Source organism: Xiphophorus couchianus, chromosome 14 (assembly GCF_001444195.1).
Source record: "Xiphophorus couchianus chromosome 14, X_couchianus-1.0, whole genome shotgun sequence".
NCBI classification, from domain to species: Eukaryota; Metazoa; Chordata; class Actinopteri; order Cyprinodontiformes; family Poeciliidae; genus Xiphophorus; species Xiphophorus couchianus.
In genome coordinates this window covers 13,260,892-13,285,268 of record NC_040241.1, presented here as the reverse complement: position 1 = coordinate 13,285,268, position 24,377 = coordinate 13,260,892, and the positions used below count along the sequence as shown (strand labels likewise).

The 24,377-nt window shown below is 37.5% G+C and overlaps 2 protein-coding genes across 3 annotated transcripts in view; both read right to left on the bottom strand.

Moving 5' to 3' along the window:
• The window catches only part of LOC114157421 (glucosidase 2 subunit beta-like), a 152,861-nt gene extending 138,920 nt beyond the window's left edge, over window positions 1-13,941 (bottom strand). The window contains exons 1-6 of the mRNA XM_028038366.1: window positions 13,745-13,941; window positions 13,344-13,460; window positions 10,622-10,717; window positions 7,964-8,021; window positions 7,005-7,122; window positions 40-169 (exon numbers count right to left, since the gene is read on the bottom strand). Coding sequence (XP_027894167.1) covers window positions 40-169; window positions 7,005-7,122; window positions 7,964-8,021; window positions 10,622-10,717; window positions 13,344-13,460; window positions 13,745-13,826 — 601 coding nt within the window. The 5' untranslated portion in view covers window positions 13,827-13,941. The remainder of the gene's footprint in view (window positions 1-39; window positions 170-7,004; window positions 7,123-7,963; window positions 8,022-10,621; window positions 10,718-13,343; window positions 13,461-13,744) is intronic.
• A 1,296-nt stretch (window positions 13,942-15,237) lies between these two features.
• Window positions 15,238-17,473, bottom strand: LOC114156857 (doublesex- and mab-3-related transcription factor A1). Of its 2 annotated transcripts, XM_028037389.1 has the most exons (3): window positions 16,744-17,473; window positions 15,848-16,185; window positions 15,238-15,745 (listed from the first exon to the last, which is right to left on the bottom strand). In XM_028037389.1, the coding sequence occupies exons 1-3, from the start codon at window positions 17,357-17,359 to the stop codon at window positions 15,392-15,394; spliced, it is 1,308 nt and encodes a 435-aa protein (XP_027893190.1). In that variant the 5' UTR covers window positions 17,360-17,473; the 3' UTR covers window positions 15,238-15,391. The 2 variants fall into 2 exon arrangements, with proteins under 2 accessions (XP_027893190.1, XP_027893189.1); XM_028037388.1 differs by having other exon boundaries at window positions 15,238-16,185.
• Between the last annotated feature and the right edge of the window lie 6,904 nt (window positions 17,474-24,377).

Below are 24,377 nucleotides of genomic sequence, written 5' to 3'. Positions count from 1 at the left end.
ACGTCTTGAAGTGGGTCCTAAATATAGATGGAGCCTTACCTTTATCCCCAGCTTTCAAAGCCTTTAATGTTTGTTCTTTGAGTCGGTCAGCTTCATGTTTCCTCTTTCTGTGCTCCTCTAACTTGATCTGCAGATCTTCAGCAGCCCGCTGAAGCTCTCTGAGCTGCGCCTGCAAAGGGACAACAGGGCAAACATGATTACACCAAACCTTCATTGTTATGATTTAAGCGCTTTGTGATTTCTGCATTTTTGTGCCAGAACACCAAGGCTCTTCACCAACATGAACAGCCCTTTAGTCATACTATATTTTGGGTCAACAGCATAAAACTGGAGCAAGCAGAGCCATGTATTCTGCATGTAAGCCTTAAACTTTTTTAATGGAGTAGACATGTGGATAATGGCCATTTTCCTTGTACTTTTCCACTCGTCCTGTGCTCCTTCCGGTGCATTTATCAGAACAGGAGATTGATTCACAGCCGATATACTCAGACCGCAGAGCTAATTTTTCAGACTGAATGAGGTCGTTCAAAATGGGATTCCTTGTAAGCTGTTTACGACAGACACACACACACACATTGCACCTACATAGAATCCATACATTCGCCCCTATTTTAAGTCATTTCCCAATTCATGTTCCGTGTTCAAAGAAAGCAGTTCAATCAAACCTCAAAGATATTTATTTCTTCGTAAATTTGTGGCACATATGAGTTTACTTTTGTCCTTAGTCTTAAAGTCTGAATGTCAAAAAACATTGGTTTGGCAATGAATCCAACTGAACTCTTTAAACTGCCTTGGTCCTTTTGCTTTTTCACATTTTGCATTGCTAGCACCACAAATGTCAGGGTATTTAATTGTGCTTTAATGTAATAGACCATCAAAGTAGTGAGTTGTTGTGAAGTTAAAAATTCAAACCTGCCCCTCCTGAGTCAATGCTTTGAACCATAACTGCATCAAAAGCTGGTTAAAAAAAGTCTTTTGGGTTAATTGCCTACCATGTTTACACATGTAGAGACAGATTTTGTTTTCTTTTTTATAAACAAAAAATTAGCTTGCATGTTTGATAACATGAATTTTTATTTTAAATTCAACTTCACGTCTACTCTGAGTCCCTTCCCTGTCCCTGATAAAGAAATGAATCCCAACAGCATGGTGTCAACAATACCTTTCATGGTGGGAATGGTGTGTTCATAGCCATCTGCAGCTTTAGTTTTCTACCATTCCATAAATTCCATGTTGCATAAATCCCTGATTTATAGAGCGCAAGAGTAACAGTGCTGTGGTCAGATTCTCCCACCTGAGCTGCAGATTTCTGCTGCTACTCCAGAGTAACCATGGACAGCTAATGTTTCAGTGCTCTCTTTTCCCAGATAGTGTAGGTAAAAGGTAATTTCTTAGCAAGTTAGTTGCTGTGCTAAACACTTTCCATTTATTTATGAGGAATTGAATCATAATTTAGTGGATTTTATTCAGGAATATAAATGTAAAGATGACAGAGTAGTACTACATGCCAAAATCTTGAAAATCATGACTTGCTTTCTGTCAATTTCACAATTATTTTCTACTTCACATTGGTCTATCACATAACATTTGACCAAAATGTACATACAAATTTCAAAGCGTTGGAGAGCAAGATCTCTGGTTTGGGAACCTCAAAATCTAAAATTGTTTTTTTGCAGATGAAGTGGGTCTAAAAGGCGTCTTGCTCCCTCTTAGTCAGGGGTCAGTGGCTATTTCAAGTCGAGGAGTCCAGGCATTTTGACATCTTGCTTGTGAGTGAGGGAGGGTCAAAGTACAGTAAGAGATGAATGGGGCTTTGATAACCACCCGTTCAAAAAATGTAAAGCTAACAAAAATAAGATGAACCTAAATTCTTTGGTTTTTACTCTAAAAATTGGTGATTATTTTCAACTTTCAAAAGTTAAAGATAGTTAGCCAGTGCAAAAGTTATGCTACAACCTCTTTTCTCCTCGTATTAGTTTGCATTTATTTCTACATCCACCTCTTAACCACAAAGTCTGTTTAATTGCCAGAAACACATTCAACAGTGGCTGTTTTTGCATCATAGACTCATTAAATCAGCTCCGTCAGACTGACAGCTGATAACACCCAAGCAAAACCTATCATCACACTCTGTAACGGAGCAATTTGCATCAAAGAGGACCAGCTTCCTTTGTGCAAAGGGGTGTCCGTGAGTGTGTTTGTGTGTCGACTCTGCCTTCCATTCTCTCCTCAGAGACGCTGGTGATGCACTGATGGATTCTGGGGGTTTCAGCCAGGGATGACTACCTTTCTAGGCCAAGCCGTTTGCTTGGGTACCTTCAGTCTGCAGCAGTGATTTATGGGCTCTATTACCAGAGCACAAGAAGATTTCTACTTGTGAGGAAAACAACTAAAATGTTAGAAATTAATTTTAAAAGAAAATGTCTAATAAAAGTTAGATTCCAAAAGCTCTGCACAATAAGTAATCTTATTGAAAATCTACACTTTTGCTAAAACATAAAACTAATCTGCCCTTTTCTCTGAAAATTTGAGGAGTTCAGAAAACAGATCAGAGCTATTCCCATCATATTTCATGCTTGAAGATGTTCAGCGTGGAATGTACAAATGTAATCAAAAATTTACTAAATAAACATGTCAGCTTGTATTTATTTATAGGTTATGTACAAATACTGAATAAAGGGATGGAATTTCATAAAATGTTTTGATAGCAGAAGATTTGTCTTTAAGCCTCGAGCCCACAGCAGGAGTTCATATTTGAGTCATTGTATAAGGTTCCCAACACCACGGCCTTGAACTCACCCTGCAATGTCAGGAGAGACGATGATCACAAAGTGTGGAAATGCTGGAAGCACTGGGTGACACTTTAGCCCCGATCTGCCATTCAGCTGGCAGAAAAAAGGGAACATTCGGGGGCTAGGATATGGGTAAGACCACAAAGCATGCATGTTGGGAAGAAATAAAAACAAAACAAAGAAATTCAGCTGACAGAAGAAAAAAAAAAAATCAAAGATTGTGACTGGTTAATGCGGCAGATAAAAGCTTTATTCAATCAAATCACCTTTGTTGAGCAAGTCTTTTTTCCCCGTCAATGTTTCATCATAAACAAATGTTTAGAGAAAGAGATTTCTGAAATGCTCTTCAAAAAAAAAAACTGTTCTGTGAAGTGCTTAAAAATGCCTTGAAACTAGCTGATTTCTAAACAGCTAATTTTAATGCAAAAGGGTTGAGCGCAGCCCTGACAAAGTCACAGAGCTGTAAAATGCGCTGTAGCGACGAAGAGTCCTTCAGTGTCCAAAGAACATATTCTAAAGTGGCTGGGCCTGAATGCCGGCCAACGCTTTGTACTGTTAATTTCAAGAGTCATGTAAAAAAGTAAAAAGCAAAAAATAGAAAAAGAAAATTCAACCCTCAAACTGTAGCAGACAATTTAACGTTTACGCTCAGACAACCAATAAAAATCCTTTTGATAATCCTAAACGGCAATGATGCATTGATTACTGGTGTATCTCAATAAACAACAATGTTACTCTATTTTTAAAAAATGTTACATTTACATAGATTTATTAGACACAGAGATATTTCAAGTGCTAAGTTCTGTTAATTTTGATGACTATTGCTCACAGCAAATAAAACTTAAAAATTACATAAGACCAACATATATTTTTTGTACAGATTTTTCAGCTGAAAAGGATGTCCTTGTACTTGACAGTAGATATACTCAGTCATTGATTTGTGCTTCTTTTGCTTGAATCACTGTGTTGTTGTAGTGTGGCGTGGAGATGGTCAGCTCGTGGCTCTGCTGAGACGCCCAGGTTTCTTTAAGAGCTGCCTTGATCATGTCTGCACGATTGGTTGTTGTGTGTTTAGCCTTCTTATTAACAGAACTTTAAAGATCCTCTACGAAATTTAGGTCACTTGAGTCTTCTGCCCAATTAAGCACACCTGTATAATTGTCTTTAAACAAAGTCTTTGTACTACTGGTAGTTCGGTCAGATCTTTAGTTTGAACCTCACTTTTGGATTCTGTGTCTCGCTGTTCTTGACTCAGTCTCTGGAACCATGATAAACCATAAATACAAAACCTTACTTGCAGTTGACAAGAGAGACTTTTAGCAATGGGCAACAGTTCTGCCTCATCTCCTCTTAGCTCAAGAAAAGTGATTCTGACATTATCACTCCTTGAAGCATGAACTACAGCTGCTGTATTCGTCTTTTTAATCTCCTTCCTGAACTCATGAACCTTTTTTAACCACACTTTTTCCTTCTCTACAACTTTCCAATAATATGCTAAGATGCAGCAGTGTGACCAGCCAGCTACTTATAGAAAGACATAAATGGAAACAAGTGATCGGACATAATATTAGGGATGCACACATATGAACATCAGATATCAATATCCAATTTTTAATATTGCTGTTATGACTGATAAGCCTCCCACAATCCTTTGCTCTATCACTAACTTGTGTCATTTACTTTCATGACATGACCATCTGGGGATGAAACTTCAGTGCTTAATGTCGTTGAGTGGTCAAGTAAATATCAGATTATTGTCACAATATCCTTACATCCAGCTGCTCATCAAGGTGGCTCTTGATATTTGACATTTTTGTGGGGAAAAAATAACAAAAATATATTCATCCAACCATCATTTTTTTCTTAAAATATCACTAGTGATAAAATTTTGAACAGGCAAGTTTGTCATGTTGCTGATTTTCACACCTGTGCATAACCTGTTGTAGAATGATGAGCTCTTGGAGACAAAGTTGTGAAAACCGCAATGGAGCGTGCATCGTTTCGTCGAATAGTCTATAATGAAAAGATGCCATGATCCGGAACATGCACAAAAAAACAGTATTCAAGGAAGAAAGAATAACCTCCAGAAAAAAAAAGGAAAAGTAAGGTTTGTGTTATCAACTGGCTCTGACTGTACAACAGGCGTATGTAGCAGCAGGTGCTGTGAACATGCATACTAAAACAGCACCGCAGAGCACAAGCTGCTCACTCCGAAGAGAAATCCTCCGGATCCAGCACATCTGAAACAAAATTAACCTCGACGTCCCTTATTCCTCGAGCGTGTTAGCCAGCTAGCCAGGTGATAACAGTGCAGTTGCAATGTGGCAACGCACACTAGTGAGGGGAAAAGTTAATTCGATGTGCAGAAGATAACAACAACAAACAGAATCTTCACAAGGATGCAGCAAATTAAGAGCAGACTGCAGGGTTTTTTACCATTTTAGACGACACTGTTTTTTTGCCCCCTTTGTCATTGTGTTGCTCCTATGAAAATGTGCACAAACTTACTGGTTTCAAATTAAGATGCTAAAATTAGTGCGGGAAATGCAAATTTTGTCCTCGTTAAATTATGTTTTTAACTTAACACAATGCTTTGGGGAACAGATCTGATATTTTTCTCAGGTTGATTTTAAACTTCATTTGCGTCTCTCTCATCGGCTAAATTAAGCATTATCGTTAAATTTGACACATTTTCTCTATTTGCAATTCCAGTAAGTTAACATATTAAAATGCACCTGTAAGAATTCAGTGACCAATTTCCACTCTCCCATTTTTGCAAAGACCTGACATGGCAGGTCCAATTTAGATTTCTGTTTATATACGATCATGTAGGAAGATATAAGAAGAGCATGCAAATATTTTCCTCTTGCTTTCCTATCTATGCAGTCATTACGGATCTAGAAAAGCACCATGCTCTCTACAAGCCAGGGCTTTACAATTTCAAAACAAAGAAATACTTATTTGAATGATGTTAACATTTAAAGTTAACCCTTAGGATCCCATAACAGTGATTAGCAGTGTAAAAACAGTAGTCTATCTGTATGCTTTAGAAAATGCATATACTTATCTTAACTCAGATTTATAAAAGATTGCCAACATTGCCAATTACAGAATGTTCTTCAACAAAAATTAAAGAACAGAAATCTTGTGAAAGATTTCTGTATATTATCTCTTTCACATTAGAAAGCCTTCTTGTTATCTGCTAAAAGTTATGCTCTCTCTCGCTTTCCAACAGCTGCATGAACCAAAGACATTTCATAGAGTACATTGCTTTCTTTTAATAGCTTCTTTCACCTTTTGTGCTTTTTCTATTTAACCACCTTAATGTACTTAAAGTCAACTTACTTTAAGTCTTGTTCATTCTTAAAAGCACCAAGGATTGGTGATGTTACCTCAACCCAATAGCTCCTGATCATGGCAGATTTAAAGCTTTATTTTAATATTACTAAAATGCTTCTTTGGGTTAGAAGTATTACTAACATTAGGAAATATGTGAAGGTAGTTAAACATCAGTGCACTGGCAAGGGGTCTTTTCAACATACAGATATGGAGCTCAGCATTAAAAATAAATGGTCAAAATATCACTGGAAACAAGCAAAATGCTGTTCAACAGTTTTAAGAAAGGTGCAAATAAGTTTAAATATGCAATTTATTTAAATTAAATAATAAAATAAAACCTACTGACTGTGTCTCAGTAGGTCTTGTTTAGTTTTTCTACATGTTTTTAGTATCTTCTAAGAGGAGCCCACTTCTCTGACTTTGAATGAACAAAAATTTAAATCTAAATCTGCCAGGGTATGAAGAATCCTGAGAGTGGAAAACAATTGGATTTCACCACTGTTTCACATTAGCAAGTCCATCTGAAAATGGTCCAATTTTGGTAAACCGCAGTATCTTTATGCACAACAGTCAAAACAAACTGCAACAAAAAGAAAACCTGGGAGATGCAATTACCGTTGCAATATCAATGTTTGCAATATCGTGCTCGCAAAAGAAAGCTTGGAGGCAGTTTTTGATCAGAAATGATATTTCAAAAAAAGCATGATTTCAAACGCTCCAAGCCAAATGCATAATATTCAGCCAGTTAGAGAGACTGTGTGTTTCTGATGCCCACATTAAATGTATATTTTTATCAGTTGAGGTGCTGAAACTCACAAAAAACATAGTTGTGGTAAAAGATCACCACCATTTTCTATTACTTTTTCAAATTACCTGTTTTTCCCTCCAGAGCAGCACCCCCTCCTCAATCAGCTGCTGCTTGAGTCTCAAACCCTCATCCAAGGTCTTCATCTGACCCTCCACGTACGCCCGCTCTTTCTGTCCCAGATTCCTAGAGGAAAAGCCAAGAGAGGAGGCGCATAGAACCATCATTATTGAGGAAAACCACAGCCACCCAGGCTTCGGTCAGCCAAGTCGGCGCAATCCAATTTTTTAAAAGGGCCTGCGGTGCAGTAGAAATCCAAATGGGGTGGGGTTAAAAAAAACAGATGTAAATAAGATGCTATGTGGTGGAGTTAAATCATTTTAGAAGTCTGGCTAACAGAATGTGAGCGGAGACCTTGTGGAAACATAATGAGATCGACTGCTTCCAAGTGGTACTTTTTTTTTAGGCTGGCAGAAAATAAATGAAACAAATAGAGAAGTGTCAACAAAAGAAGTGGGTTAGTGTGCATTTACGCAGCAGCTTACATTCCTGCATATCACAATGGTAAAACATGACACGAAGCGCAGCTAAACACACACTTCCTGATTATGACAAAGCATATCTAGAATTTATGAGAGTTAAACTGCAGAAATAAATCTAAAATAAATAAAAGATTCGAGTCAAACTGGGCTTTAAAATCCATTAATTCCACGTATATCAATCACTAGAGCAAGTCTGAAACTGCACATTTTTTTCTTATCATAGAGATACAATGCCCCCTGGTGGCACAATGATTAGGTTACTATTGCTGCTCAGGTGTGGTTGTAAGCCAATCATGCAGTTTCTGAGATAAAATCCTCCTATTAAAAGAATTTTATCACTGTAATTACAAAAAGAAAAAGAAATTGCTCCAGATGTCCTGTTCCAATTAATCCAAAATCCCATTTACCATCTGATTTACTTTGAAGAAAAAAAAAAAAACTGGGTAATTTAACAGGTACTGAATCTCAGTTTTGATCCAACTTACCAGCAAGTGTTCTGGCAGCGAGCGTGGCTGTTGTATTCATCTGAAGCGTCGCAGCAATCTGCCGAGAGACGCAGGAGAACCCCGTCCAAACCACATAAAAACAAAAACAAACACAAAACAGAATAGCAGCACACAGTGTGAACAGAATGTCACTGCTCTAAATTAAGGAATCACAATCAAAGAGCAAACACGAGGGAAAAAAGCAGAATACCATACTAGATTATACTGAAGGACAATTAGAAACACTTCAGATGTTTCAAAGGTTTCTCTTAGTGAATACATCAACATTATGAGAAGTCGATATTTACAGCTTGAAAAATATTTACTTCCTTATAACATCTCTATTTTGTTCTTCTATTCTAGTTAATAACCTCTATGTGAGCAGTACTCAAGCTTTTCGTAATAAATACCACCATAGCAAGATTTCTTTAGCAAAACACAACAAAGAAAATTAACAAAAGGGTCTCAAAAGACTTTTTCATTGATCTGGATTTTAAAATCCGATATGGCTCAATTGCAAACAAATTTCTACATCCAAGTTCTAATACCAGTATTAAATGAAAGACAACATTTGTAGCCATCTCCTGGTGTGATGCAGTTCATCTTTGTCTGTTCTAGAAGTTCTTTAAATGTTCTCCACCGCACTTCTCTTTTTTCTGTTCGAGCAAGGGTCCTTTTGATTCTTCTTTGCCTGTCAATGCTAAAAAATACTCAGTACCTGGACAAAAGGGAGAAGGAGTGATCCAAAGTATATTTTTTTTAAACCAAAGGAAATGCTGCATTTAAATTGGAAATCAAGGTAACGGAGTCAGGAGGATGGACAGACTGGCACAGAATCCTAAGAGTCTGAAATTTCAGAGCACCTAAAGCTACCTAAACAGAGTACCATGTAATTAAACACCTGTAGTACCACTGTCCGGGCAAACTCTGTTCTTCAGCTGCAAAAATGTATGCACATGAAATTAGATGGTGTGTAAATTGTGTCTTTATCCATCCATGTTTTCAACTGTCTGTTCATTTTGAAGATGGGGACTGCCTGAGCCACTGACTTTTCATCTTTAAAGATGAAGATTAAGTCTTTTTGCCTACATCACATATCTCTCGAATTCACAGAGGGTCTCTTGACATCAACCACTGATAATATCCACTGAAGCAAATGCTCTGATCTGGCTTTTGCTCAGATGTTTCACCAGTAATGTGGGCACAGTGTGAAATTTCGCATTTATCCAGAACCCCATCTGTGGCCAGCAGAATGAAAAGTTTTAAGACCGTAAAAAAATAATAAAATTAAAAAAATAGCAGGGAATACGACAACCCATCTGAATTTCAAATGGGATGAGGAAAAGTGGTGATGTGTTTGGTTTTTAAGTGGGTATGGTGAGACAAATGGGAGGAGAATAAGAGACAAGTGGAACATTTTGTTCTTTTGATAGTTGCATGTGGTCTAATTCTGCTTCTACGTTTATATATGCGCTCCATGAGATTAACTAGAACAGAGAGTTACTGAAGAACAAAAGCAGAAAAGAAAGGTGGCATTAAAAAAAACAAAACATCCATTGCGGTAAAGTTTTAGGTTTTCAGCAGGAATAAAGAACAGTTTTGAAGGGAGAAAAAAAATAAAGCTGGAATTAACAGGATTAAAGAACTTCATGGTTACATTTTGCTTCCTACTTAACAGTAAACAAGATACAGCTGCTTGTCCAAGTCGGCAGAACGCACAAAGGAAAAACAAACTGAATTTTGAAGTTAAAAGAGTACTTCAATTTTTTAGATTTAAACATCTATTTCCCCGGAGAACGTTTACTTCAATACTCATCTAAATATACATTCAACTACAGTCAAAACCAGACGCTTACATAAAGTGAATAAAAAAGGCCTTTCATAAGCTTTTCACAATGTTTTGCTGGAGCTCTGAACATTCCCACAGTATTATGCTGCTACCTCCATGCTTCACAGTTGGGATAGTGTTCCCAGGCTTACGGGTGTCCCTCTTTTTCCTCCAAACATTCTGATCAAACAAATTCCATCTTAGTTTCATCAGACCAGAGGACATGTTTCCAAAAGGAAAGGTCTTTGTCCCTGTATGTATTTGCAAAACTGCAATCTGGCTTTTTTTATGTTTCATTTAATGACTTCATCTTCACTGAATGGCATTTCAACCTATGTCAGTACAGGATATTCCTCACTGTGTTCCCAGCATCTTAACAAGGTCTTTGGCTTTTATGTATGATGATTGGACATTTTCATCATGTCTATGATTGCATATACTATGCAACTTTTTGAACATATCAATTCAGCGTCTTCAAACAGGAAATTGTTCCCAAGGATGAACTAAACTTGTGCAGGGCCACAATTCTCTTCCTGATATCTTGGCTGATTTCTTTTGACTTTTTAACTGTGTGAAAAAAGAAAGCAGTGTGTCTAAGGTGTAGCCTTAAAATACATCGACAGGTGTGCCTCCAATTGACTCAAATGTGTCCATTAACCTATCAGAAGTTTCCAAAGCTATAACCTCATTATATCGGGTTTCCCTCACTGCTTAAAGAAATAGAAATCATTCTGTATGTAAACATTGATTTTGAAAAAATTCATAAATAAATCTATTTTTTTATTTTTTTATTTTTCACCAATGCAACTCAGCATAAAGTTAAAGCTTACCGCAGATGCCATCATTGACTCTAGATGATGGGATGTAGTGCGGCCTGAAGCCCAGGTTGGTGCAGTAGAACCGACCACGAGGACACGCTGAGGTGCCTGAATAGAGCCAGATTAAAAAGAAATCAAAGGAAGAATACAATGCATAATAATTCTCAAAAACTAGTCGTTTTAATTAAACTAGTTCATTGGAGTATTTAAAAATTCCTAAATGAAATTCAGCTTTTATTGCAGAACATCTAGCTTTTTTTGAGTGCATTTATTCAGTAGATTTATGTTTAGGAACAAGAATAGGCATGGAAGATTGCTGAGTTTATGTCTGGTAAGGGAAAAATTAAGTCATGTTTCTTGAATGCTTTTTGATCTTATAAAAGTACAATAAAAAAAAAAACAAATGAGATTTATTTTAATAAAGGGAATTTTTACACAATTTTAAATTATTTCAGAAAATTCTTAATATTTTCTTACTGAAAAATAGTGCTGAAATTGAAGGTTGTAGTTTTTCTATATTTATGTGTGATATTGCTTCTGCCACAAAAGATTAATTTATTTTTAAAGGACCTATAAACATTTTTATCGAACGTGATAATTGTGTGTCAGTTGCATAACATACAACTGTTTTTTATGGGCTTATGGGTTTCTGTTTCTTTTTTCCTCCAGTTTATGTTTATCATCGTTTTATATTTTTATTTGGAATTCAACAAAGACAACAGTCTGTAGCTGTTTGTACCAGTTTTAAATGGTGTAACATATTTCTGTGGGGGGAAAAAAACAAAAACGTTGACCTATGCTCCTAGTTTGGATGCAAATTCTTAACTAGTTCCAAACTTGTTTTGAATATGAAAACTATTCATGAGAAAATGGACACAGTTATATCTTATCTAAGCGGAGGTCTGATGAAGCACCACCTTTATTATCACTCGTTTTTCCTGGACTGTATCTGATGTAAAACTCCACCAGGCTTGATGATATAGGCACACTCAACATGAGCTCAGTTTGGCATCATTAACCTCCTACTTGTGCTGCTCCCCTGTGTGTAGCGGTGAAAGAGGGTTATTATAGCACTTACACTGATGCTGGTGATGGCGCAGTTTATTAATGGCCCTTTCAGTAGACCACATACCCCATTTACAGGAAACTTTTTAAATTAAGCATTAAACAGTTTTATTTTATTCTTAAATTTACAAAAGTTTAACTGAATGTTTTTCAGCAATGAGGGACACTTACAATATTTCAGCTCATAGAACATTAGACATTTTCTTGGTATTTAGTTCTTCATCATATATTCTCAATAAAAGACACCAGGACTAGAGAAAAGTTTTGTTAGTAGATTAGGCTGTTGAGTCACAATGACCTGACAACAAGTTTGTGGGTAGAAATAAACATGAAACACTTCAAACCAGACGCCTGGTAGTAGCAGTCTGAGCAACCTGCAACTGGTGAATGGTAGATTTTTAAAGACATTCACAGAATGCATTCAATCATTCAGACAAGACAAAGCATAAATTAAAATTTCAATTTCAGGAAGGCACTGGAGCCTGGCTGGCAATATTTCTTAAATGATAGAACATGGCCTTTTTTTTAAGCAAAGAATTATTTCAGTCTATTATTATTATTATTTTGATTTTACTGAGTTAACTGCCAGCCTTAATTGAATCCAGCCATTTTAATTAAATGTGCAGTTTTGAAAGTGAGTAGGAGAAATTGGCATTATGGGAGCTAAAGGAGCAGTTAAAGCAAGATTAGCAATGGCCCTAAAACTGAACCCCATGGAATACCAAACTGGAAAGTTGATTTAGTCAAGAAGATCTAGTTAGTATATATACCCACAACTCTTTAGTGTATGTGACAGTATGTGACATTTTGAATTAATAGGTGGAAATATGGTAATGTTTTTGTTTTGTGTGTGACATTTTTGAAAATCCAAAGAAATTGTTTGAGATTCTCAGTCAAAAAGCACTATGACTGAGTGCACATTTCATAGCGCAGCATAGGGTGTAGTAGTGCAAGTATAGGGACCGGGCCAGTGCCTTTACAGCACACGTACATGCGTCATATTGTGAGTGGCAAGTTTGCCTTGGAAACCAACACAATTATGCTTGGAATCTGGGTTTTTCCTAATGAAAGAAATACTAGAGTTCACATCTAATTAATTATTTGATTAATCATTTTATCATACATTAATCTATAATTATTTTTGTACAAATAGTAGTGATCATTACAAAAAAATATCTGCATATCAAAATATGACAAAAACAACCCTTAGGAAATGCAGTTTAATTTCATTCAAGCTTAGAAATATGAACTAAAATGCATATAGTTCAACTAATTTGTCAACAAAATAAAAATAAAATAATCAGTAATTTAAGTACTAACCTGTTTTAGTATAAAAATTAGTTTTTTATACTAAAAAAACTAATTTTTTAGTATAAAAAATTAGGGCAACTAATAGAAGTGTCAAATTCATAATGATCTCAATAAGGTTAATTGTGTTTCGTTTAGCCTTCATAAACAACCAAACCAATTAAAGATAATAACCATCTGAACTAAACCGAATATTGCAAAACAGCTTTAATGTTGCTGTTGAAAAGAGCTGAACACTTTATTTCTAAACAGTAGAACAAAAACATAATATTGTTCAAAGTCAAACGTCTGTGCCTGCAGCTAGTGATTACACAGTCCTGAAATCTGAATGATGATTCATCTATTGTTAATCCATGTTTACCTGGTTCATCAGATCCATCTGCGCAGTCGCAGTAGTCGTCGTTCACCTGCTCGAAAGGAATCATTTTGGATCCGTCTATGCACAGAAATGACTTCCTCTCCCTGTAGAACCTTTTATCTGTTAAATCAAGAGAAAACATGGCCATGAGCTACACAGAAATACACAAAGACAAAATAAGAGTCATTTTATGAATTGATGTAAGTAAATGGTTGTGATTCTCTGAAATCTACATGTTTGTTCCTCCAGCTGCAACCTATACATCTAAATGTTTTACAGATCTATACAGTCTGCGGTGAAGTCAGCTATATATGAACTAGTTGTGACTATGAATGAAGACTTATTGATAGCATAAATACGACGTGAGCGACTTGGCTTTAGCTAAAACGGTGAGCTGAACTCACAGGACGATGATATTCCTCGGATTTTCCGCGACTCCACAAACGCAGCCCAGAGAAAAGCTGCGATGATAATGTGGAAACGCATCTCAGAGGACAAAAATGAGCACTGCCCTCTGTCAGCCACGTCTCATTAAAGTCCCGCTCAAGGATATTTCAAACTCAGGATGCAAGACCAGTGTTTAGACCGTTCATGTTCCAGCTTCCTGAAACATTCCACAACGTGACACTTCCCAAGCTTTCTATTGGTTCGAGGCTGAGGGTTGGACCAATCACGAGTTAGAAGCGTCGCACGCAGGAGACACTGGAGAAACATTTGTTTGTATTTAACGTTTGAAAAAATGTTAGACTCCGTATGCTAGTAACATACTGCAAAGTAGGTAATAATAATTTAAATTGTAATTTGGAATTTTATCTTTTTTTTATATATATATATATTTTTTTTTAACACATACGTTTCATTGAACACCTTTATAAAATGTCAGCTGAGCGTTTCACTATGCATGCTGGTTGTTTTCAACCCTTATTAAGTAATCACAAATAAAAATGTAAGTTATTGCTTTTAGAAAACGAGATTATTTAGGCAAAAAGGTTCAAATGTTTTTTCACGGAAGTAGTGGAATATTTCATCTTTTTACGCTACCTTGCATACTTTTTCACCTCTTGAAGTTTTTTACATTTTGTCACATTGGACTCACAATTTGACAGTATGTTATTGATACTTTTATATATTAGGACAATACATCATAATCGTGCATAATTGTAAGTGGAAGGACAATACTATATTGCTTTCCTATATTTCTACAAATTAAAGTGTGGTTTTTACGGCTGTTTTTGTGGCTGTTTTTACGAAATTTGTGCATTTCATTTCAGCACCATTTACTAATCCAGATGTTTTGTGATCAGAGGTTTGTTAGAGAACATAGTGAACAAGCATCATAAAGACTAACTAATACAGTCAACAGATTAGGGAGGACGTTGTGGAGATGCTTAGATCGGTTTTATGTCAGAAAACTATATGCTAAGCTTTTGAAATCTCACAGAACATTATTTCAGAGGGGAAATAACCTTAAGTATTAAGCGAGAGCTACAGTGGGAGGGTAGATATTCATATATTTTTATGTGCCATTGAACACCCCATCCTATCCAACTGAGAATACGTGGGAAGACTTTCGGTGTATGATCATAGATGGTCTCCATTGAATTTTACAAAGCTTTTACTTGACAAAGCAACTCAGCATCCACCAAAATGCTTGCAGCTGTAATTGCTGTGAAATCTGGTTATACAGGAGCGGAATGCAAATGCATGCCATACATTTCCAGGTTTTATGTATGTAAAATGTAACTTATAAAATGTTCCTTGTGCTTAGCAATAACGTAATACTGTGTGTGATGTGAAAAGATCAGTGAAAGTTTAAAGGATGTGAACATTGTAGAAAGAAACATTTTACATACAAGCTTTTGTTAGTCATCTGGATAGATGGATAGATTCAGAAACATATAAAACAAAATCCCTTTATTACAATGAAACAATTTCATACAAACTTTACACAATTGCAAGCAAACTCAGTTGTACGATTTCACTTACATTGTTCAGCAGGAAAACAGAAACTGGACAAAAATCATCTATCGTGTGATATTGTTTTAGGGCTATTATTTATCATTGTTCAGTCGTGTGTAGAGACCTGTTGTACTGCACAGGGAATCCTTACTCTGGATGTAAGAAAAGTCTCTGATCATTCCTGGGAAAGAATGTGAGTCCAATGGTGGACGCAGGGTCAACAGTGGCATCAGTCCTGATGTCACATACGGGGACATGAACCCACCCAGACCACCGCTGGCAGAGGAGTAGGCCAGACGCAGGGGGCTCATACCAAGGTGAGGACTAAGTCCATAGAGGCTGTCCCCACCGGGAGCCGGGTGGACGTGGAGAGGGGAGAAGGCGGACTTGGTCCCTGAAGAACCGAGAGCTCCTGGCAGTCCGGCTGCAGGCTTGAACACTGAGCTCTGCAGACAAGATGGAGACAAACTGCCAGTGTCAGTTTTTTTCTCCTTAGAGTTCAGGACCAGCTCGATGGATTTCACAATGTCCCCTTTACATGTTCTCACCATGGACTCCAGGGCGTCTCGCTTCTTATGGGGGAAGATCTTGGCCATGATGTCAGCAGGGTCACGGTCCAGATTCGGGAAGTCTTTGGGTTTCTCTGACTCGCTGCCGGACTCTGGATCAGAGGACGAAAGTGACCTCTGTGGACTCTGAGTGTTATCTGAGAGCTGATCAGATGGCGGTGATGGACTTCCACTATCACTGGCGAGTGAAGAGTTGTTGTCCTTGCTGGGAGACAGATCCTTTCTGTCACTTGGAGAGGGCACCCGTGCATTCAGGGACGTAAAAAGTGGCTGACCCAGAAATCCACTGCAAATGCTGTATTTGCTCACTTTGTCATCTGAAACACAGAGGAGAAAAGAGGAGTTTAATAAGTGGAGTGTACGCTACTGCTACTGGGGCCTTGAATTTAGGACACTTTGACAAATGTGCTAAATGTATACAAAACTAAATAAGACCAGTTTACTTTAAAGTTATAACAGAAACATTTCAATTCTTATTTAATGCCTCCTCTTGCTCATATCTAAGTGTGCATGAGCAGATCTCGTGCACACTAATTCCATAGCTACTTTAACGGTGAACGAAAAATAAAAGTTTTAGAGTTCCTCTCTGACTCATTCACCTCTGCACCCAAAATAATAATTGTGATAGTGCTCTCAAATAAAATTTTGCGTAAGGCCTCGAACATCCTTGAACCGGCACCGCTGTGCCATTCTGTCCTTGTGCGCAAAATTCTTAATTCAATAATATATACTTTACGCAACTTTTACCCTTTGCTTGGTAAACTATTCCTATGGTAGTAACCAAAAAATATACAATCTGTGTAGTACGAAGTTATAAATAATAATAATTACTTCAGGTTATGCTTAATAATTCAAAATATCCGCGTACAACCCACCCTCTTTATGGTTCTGAGCGCCAAAAACGTCAAAACATGGAGCTGGTGGCGTGTTGCTGCTCGCCGCTGGCACTCCGCGCCCTACCGCCGGCCCCTGACTGATCCCCGCCTGCCCTCCGATGCCTGGGCCAGGATACATAAGTCGAATCTCCCGCGCTTCGTTCTCCTCCTGAGCCTGCTGCCTCCTGAGTGCCACCTGCGCCGCCATCACCCGCTGCCGCTCCGCGATCAGGGTGCACTTTGCGCACACGCAGTCTCTCCAGCGGCAGAAGCGCTTGTGGCCCTTCAGCGCCGAGACTACGCCGTGGTTTCTACACCGGGCGCACTTCGGGGTCCTCAGGTAGCCCCTCTCCAGCGCAGGGTTGCAGGCACGGAGAAAAAGAGGTGGATGACCCAGGAGGGAAGGGGCCATCGGGAGTCCTCCAAGCGACCCGGTGGGGTGTCCGGCCATAGAGAGCTGTCTGATCCTGCTCTCCATCCAAAATGAAAGACTTGAACTTCTCCAAAACGGATGAGCAGTTGTTAGAAGGCCTTTCTGTGGGACTGAATACTCTATTGTGCGCTGGCACTCTGAGACAGCGCTCCTTAAAAGTCCCTTCACCAGGTGGTTTGACATGAAACCCAACACCCTCGTCACACCCCTTTCCGCTCAAGACTCCTAATACCCTATCATGTGTATTTGCGTCCGTGATTAGTGAGGGTCTAATCTGATGCAACTCAACCATTCATGTAGACCTGCCATGAAAAGATGTAAGTTTTTTTTTAAATATTCAAAAATGTCCTAAGCTGGAAAAATATTGATTTGCATTGGAGTTTTGCTTATGATGGCTACATTCTATATGCCAGTGTGTTACAAACCAAGTGTAAAATAAATGAGAGGGGCGGGGGAAAAACATGTTGCCTGAGGTTACATTCATTCTGTTTCCTTAGTTTTCACTATTAGGATTTTTTAACACAACAATAGCTCCAACAGCCTCAAAAGCAGCATGTAATTATCGACCTGGTTATTCTGTTGAACAAATTAGTTTGACAAAAGAGCCATCTGCCAACAAACAGTCAGTGTGATTCAGGGGATACCTAATCACACCTTGTCACTTTTCTTCCACTTCTCTGCATTCAGAGCAGGATCCAGATCCAATTACACACGCAGGACTGGCTTTAGTTTTCCTTAGCACAGTCGTCGCTAAGGAAAACTAAAAGAAAAACTGCCGGAACAATTTCTGTAAATGTTTGCAGTCTTTCAATTTGCTGTAATTTTAACTTGGGCTTTTTTTTAGATGTACATAAACAGATATTTTTAGGTGGCGAGAGAACTATCAAAGGAATCATTTGTAGGACTTAAAAAAATGGTGTGCAACTTTTAATTTATTATCAATTTTCTATTATCCACACATGGTCAGAATTATACAGGCCAAATTATATAAGACCACACAACTTTTTATTATAGATGAGTTCCCTGCCCTTTACCAATATGCACATCCACACCATGCTGTTTTATAATCATTAGAACAATTTTGCCATAATTCTGTCTGGATATTTGACCACTCCTCTTTGCAGAATAGGTATTTTATTTAAGGGATTTAATTAAATGGGTTGTTTTTTGATCTGAGCCATTTCAACAATATTGAGGTCAAGGCCTCATCAGAGGTTTTTATGTTTGCTTGCTTCATCTATTTTAAAACAAATTTTATTGTCATGTTAGAACATCCATTAGTGCCATCTGACCAAAACTGTTACCTCTGAATCTGTTAAAATGTTCAGTAACAGTCCAGAAACAACCAAAGTTAAACTCTGTTATAAACTGGAAACTACTGAGAGTACCAAATCCACAGCTGGATGGTTGAATTCGAAACCTAAAAATTAAAACTGGTTTTCAAACCATGGCATGAGCCTGCAAACCAGTCAGTTTAAATAAACTCCATAATTTCTGATAGAAAGAATGTTGCAAAACTATGTGGTTTCTATGTTTCTTACCAAGTACCATTTATCCAATGTTTACTGTGTCTATATCTTAATCCTGCTTGAATCAAAGACAATTCACAGAGAATTTAAACTTGTGTGCCCACTTCTTGTTCAAGAAAGGCATTGAATTTGCATGTTTATATATATTCATTCCAGTTTAAAAAGAAATTATAGTTCAAACATGATGAGTGGATATAAATCTCTGACATCTTTTTCAGTAGCTTTGTGGGTTTTTCCAAGCAGTTCTGATACCCATCAGTAATTTTATTTGAAATGCTCCACTTATTTAGTCAGCCAGTCTGAGCCTTTAGTGCAATCAGACACAAGAATGGTAGATAAAATGTTATAACGATGCTATCTGAAGCTGCCTCTTAATCATCTTGAATGAGACATAAAGGCTTCTCTTGGCCTCCCTGTAGTTTTGACTTCATATTCCTTGTGAATAATGGATGTGAATTAAAGAAGACGTTAAAGGAAGTACAGAGTTTCTTTGTGGTGTTACGCAGAGATAATGATTCCCTCAGGGGCATCTCTGAGGAAAAATCTGCTCCAAAAGATGCAAGGGGGAAATTTTATTTCTTGTAAGCAGTTGCTGTTCCGTTGTGCTTGTTGGTGTGTCTGATAAGAACCACTGTCTGGTTCTGAAGCCCAAGCTCATGAGAAAATAGCCATACATTCTTCAACTCTTCTTGACACATTAACCTCTACCGTTATTCTCTTATGACTGATGGCTCTTATCAGACAAATAGATCCTTTGCTACATACACAGCAATGTGTGCACAAACAAGAAAAACTCCCTGGCATTTACTGTTAAAAGGACAAAAAAGTAAACAAATTATCAGATGTTGATTTATATAGAGCTTGTTTTTTGAGAACAAGTCTGCTTTTTTCAGGAAGATGTTCTCCTTCGCCCTAATGGATAGGGGCTGGTGCAGCCTCACTGAAGCTGTAAGAACAGGAAGATAATCTAAAATTCATCTATCACCCAGAGTGCACAGCCCTATAAACACAAATAAATCCCAGTGATGCAGATGCTCTTTGGACGCACATGCTCTTTTTATCATTTCATCTGCTGTGAAGGGGAATTTGATGTTTAGATTTGTGGCTGGCAAGTTTATCCAGACTCTATAAGCTGATCCCACCTGGCTTTATTTAATATAGAACATTCTAGCGGCTATAGCCAGAGTAAAATTGAGTCACTGAAAAGAAGAGATCCAGTAAATACTGTGTCTTTGTCTGGTTAGTTTAAATCTCTTCAAGATGTAAAAGTTTTTATTTGAAAAGACTGCTCCTTCAAAAAAATGACCCTAGTAAATAAATAGGAATAAATGGCATTTCACAGAGTAGAAAGCCTACCAAAACTACACAAAGAGTGCATCAAAGAATCATCCAGGAGGTCATAAAATATCAGAAAAAGCCCACCAAACATGCAGTTCTGACTTGCTTCAGTTAAAGTCAGTGATCATGGTTCAACAACAAGAAAGAGACTGGACCTCCATGGGAGAGTGCCAGGACCACTGCTGACCAAATTAACATATGGATCTATCAAACATTTGGAGTAAAACAAAACAACAAAAGTTACTCAACATTTTGGGAAAATATTCAGTGAAGGTCTTTGGCATAGCACTATCACAATATTTGACACTGACAGTCAAACATGGAGGTGGAGGTATGATGTTCTAGGGCTGCATTGAAAAATATCTGCTAATAAGAACAAAACATCAATATAATATAAAAGAATACTTGGAAGTTATTGCAAACAGTCAATGGCAGTGGTATCCACCAAAGTAGGCAGAAAGATTGTAGGGGCAATTATTTTTTCACATTTGGTTTGATTCTTCCCCTTAATACCTTAAACTACCCTTTAAGAACTGCACTTTGAATTTAGTCAGGTTATCTTGGTTTGATACCGATGTCTGTTTTATGGTCTATTCTATTCCATTTGCACACAAAAATATTCCACCAGAAGCAGGGAAGGAAAAACAAGGTGACTCACAGTCTCACTTGCACACTCTATATTGCACAACTTTGAAACCAAAACTCAATCCCTGCCAAACACTTAGTCTAATAAAACCCCAAAACAATCTCATGGTCCTTCAGGAAAACCACATTAAAAACAATCCTGCAAATATCTCTGAAAACAAAAGATCCACCTATACCACCCATAGCCACCAGGGGGACAATTTCACCAAATGGGAACTCGCACCTAAAAGATCCATCATGGTCATGGGAGACTTACACCTCAAAAAGACTACCAAGACCCATTCATCTAGAAATGCAGGTTGCCTGATGCCCTGGAGAACAATTTAAACATACCGTGCACATCATTAAGAAAACCAAAACCACCAATAAAGTTCAAAAGGTCTTCCTGTCCTTTGCCCTCAACAACAAGGACTACAGAGACAAAACAGAGCTGGATTATCAAAAAACACACTGGGAACACCGACATTGTCATCTTGAGTTATTTCTTGTCATTAAGGCAAGCTACACGTGTGGTGATGATGTTAAAAAACAGACTTGAGTATCTTCTTCAGTGGCAGTGATGCTTGAAAACTACAAAACTGAGAAAAGAATAGTGCCATAAATCCAAATTCTTATCCAGAGACTTCAATAACAATCAGTAATATTATTTGTTTTTAATTTAGAGAAACATTTAAAAAGCTAAGAAATGTGACGAACGACTTTGATTTGCAAATACAGTGTTGTATTAACTGCTTACACCTTTTCTAAATGATGGGAAGTCTCAGGTAGCATTCTGGGAAGATTCACTGGTCTATTCTGAGACACTGAACAATGATTATTGGACAGGCTTTTTTGACGATGTTGTTATAATCACAATAAAGTATTATATGCAAATTTTTAAATGGGAATTTGGTACTGTAGATGTCCCTTACATGTTAGATGGATATTACTCTGCATGGACTCTACTTCATCTGTCATGGCTTCCTGTACACATCAGATTGTTTTGTCAGTGTCTATATTGACGATTTATAAACACTCAGAAATTATTTTAAGAGAGATTTATCTTCCTACACAGAACTGTTTTCTGACAGAGGCTATCATCTGTCGGGATACATATAGAAGCACCGTTGCCCCTCCCTACAACTCCAGATACCCGTATTGGTCGTACGAATGGATGCGTTTGAATTGGCAAACTTGTTGGAAAAACCTTGAGTCCGGTTTCAGTTTTTGACAGATTATCTAGTTTTAGTCAGAATTTTTCAGCCTCATCTCAACACAAGAGTGGAAAGATGAGAAGCGATAAGTTAGGGCAGATATGGCTAGACAGTGTCTTAATTGTGCTCTTAACAGATCTGTTCATGTCAGATGCGGTGTTTCATCACAGCCCTGTGCCTCCCAGGACAGGCTTCATCACAGCAGCTTCTTATCTGAAGGGAAGGTGGCTGCTAATCTAGAAACAAATCTCACAAAACCTGATTATGTGTCCCTCTGACAGTAGGATGGAGGAAGGAGAATGAAGAGGCAAGAGGGTGAGGCAGAAAGAAAGAGAAATCAACCTAAAATTGCAACTTGCCATCTGAACTGAAATTTTTTTTTTATCTTACAAGGAATAAATTGTTTCATTTTTACTCAATAAAGCAATCTGAATTTGACAGTGGCCTGTGTGGATTCTAAGCTTTTTAAGACAGCACCTTTGTTAGACAAACTGCAGCTCTCAGGTTACCACAAATTCCCCTCTCTCAGTATGCAAAGGGTCTCGACCTTTTATGTGTTTGCTCTCTCATCTGTCACTTCACACCCTTGTTGTTTAAGTGCCACACAGTAGCCTCCACTTCACAGCCAACAACCTTGCGGCCACCAAAGATGGCCCGGGCTGTTTAAACTGTTTGGAACGTTTGAAAATGGTAATTTTCTTCTTACACCAATGCAATATTTTCTGTTTAGCTCTTTACATCAACGACACTTTGTTGTGTTAAGATTTATGCACCGGGTGACATGAGTTGCCTCAAAGGAATTCAGTAAAGAAAACTTTGCTTTTAGAGACGCTTTTTAAGACTGTTCCCCATGCTTTTTCTTTTTATTAGTTTGTGCCAGGGGATGTTGACTGGTGTTTTTGGACTTTATATATCTCTGTTTATATTGCCTGGGGCATAAATTACAAAGTTATGCCATTGCATCCTTGCAGAGACACTGTGACACATTTTTCTCCAGAGATAAGACCAAAAGCATGCTTCAAGGTGCAAAAAAATAAATAAAAAATTGTTCACTTATATATGCAGGATTTCTTCTGAATAAAAATATTTGAGCAAAAGGAAGTAAAGTACATTGCAAGTATGTTTTTGTAAATCCAGAGCTTTTTTAATATTATTTTACCCATTATTTTAACTGAAAAAGACTAGCAAGGTATATTGAATACATTTACAAGAAACGATTTCAAATTTAAAAAAAAGATCATAATATTTATTGATAAAACAAATGGACTGAGGATTATGGTGTGAAATACTGGCAGTTTGTTCCTTCAGTGCTGCTCCTAATAAATATTTATCTAATGACTTTGAGGTCAAAATCCTAATCAAAGAGTTAGGTAGTACAGAATATTACGGCTTTATTCTTATCGGTTTACTTGCTTTTATATCTCTGATTCCAGTTAATAAGAAATAATATTGGTGAACAAACAGCATCATGAAGATCAAGGAATGCAGCAGACCGGTCAGGGGTGAAGCTCTGGAGAAGTTTAAAGCAGTGTTAGGCTATTAAAGGATAACCCAAATGTTGAACATCTCACAGAGTACTGTTCAATGGAAAGAGAGTGGAACTATACATCCACCAAGACATGGCTGTCAACCTAAACTAGAGATACACAGCTTAGGTCTTCTCTTTAGTCGTGCACTTTGTAAATTTGGCCTTGATGGAAACAACCAAAAGCCATTTAGAGGATAAAGCAAACATTGTTTATGGAAATAGGTGAGAATGGTGAGATTATGAGAATGAAGTGAGCCTTTAGTTCACGTGAGTGACACATGCAAACTGCGGTTTTGAAAAAAAAAAAAAAATTTAACAATGCACATTGCTCTGAGCACACTATTCCATCTAATAAAACATGGTTGTAAAAGTATGATGCTGTGGGAATTTTTTTAAAGTAGGGACAAGGAGGCTTTTTAAAGTTCATGTGAAGATAGGTGGCGCTACAATCCTGAAAGAAAACATTTGAAAAGAAGAATAAAAAATAAAAATAAAATATTCAACCTCTAGATGTAAAAGAGTTGAAAAGACTTGCAGCTGTAATTGCAGGAAAAAGGCGGCGCTGCTATGTCATAAATTGGCAAAGAAGTGTCAATTTCTGGCATGTCATAAAGCAATCAAAGCTCTTGAGCCAAAAAAAAAAAAATTTAAATTAAAAACAAAAAGTTCAGTTTAATCATGCTTCTAAAGGGGAGCAATTTTGAAGACAAAAGCAGAGAAATTAGAAACAGGAATTGTTGAATAGACATTACAATGGGAACAATCCATCACACTTATAAAAACAAACAATAACATGAGGATGTGCTTAAGTACAGATAATCCAAATAGTTGGATGTATGGTTGCACACACACACACCTGTGCACCCCAACAGAGTACAACACATTTCTTCCAATTCGCTTCCTTTCTCTCGGAGTTTGTAGACCGCTATCTCCCATCTTCAGCTCCCCTATTGAAATATCTTCATTTA

Coding starts and splice junctions, on each gene's coding strand:
- LOC114156857 (XM_028037388.1), bottom strand. CDS start 17,359: ATGTCAAACCACCTGGTGAAGGGACTTTTAAGGAGCGCTGTCTCAGAG. Junction 16,186..16,743: donor CGCTCAGAACCATAAAGAGG/GTGGGTTGTACG, acceptor TCTGTGTTTCAG/ATGACAAAGTGAGCAAATAC.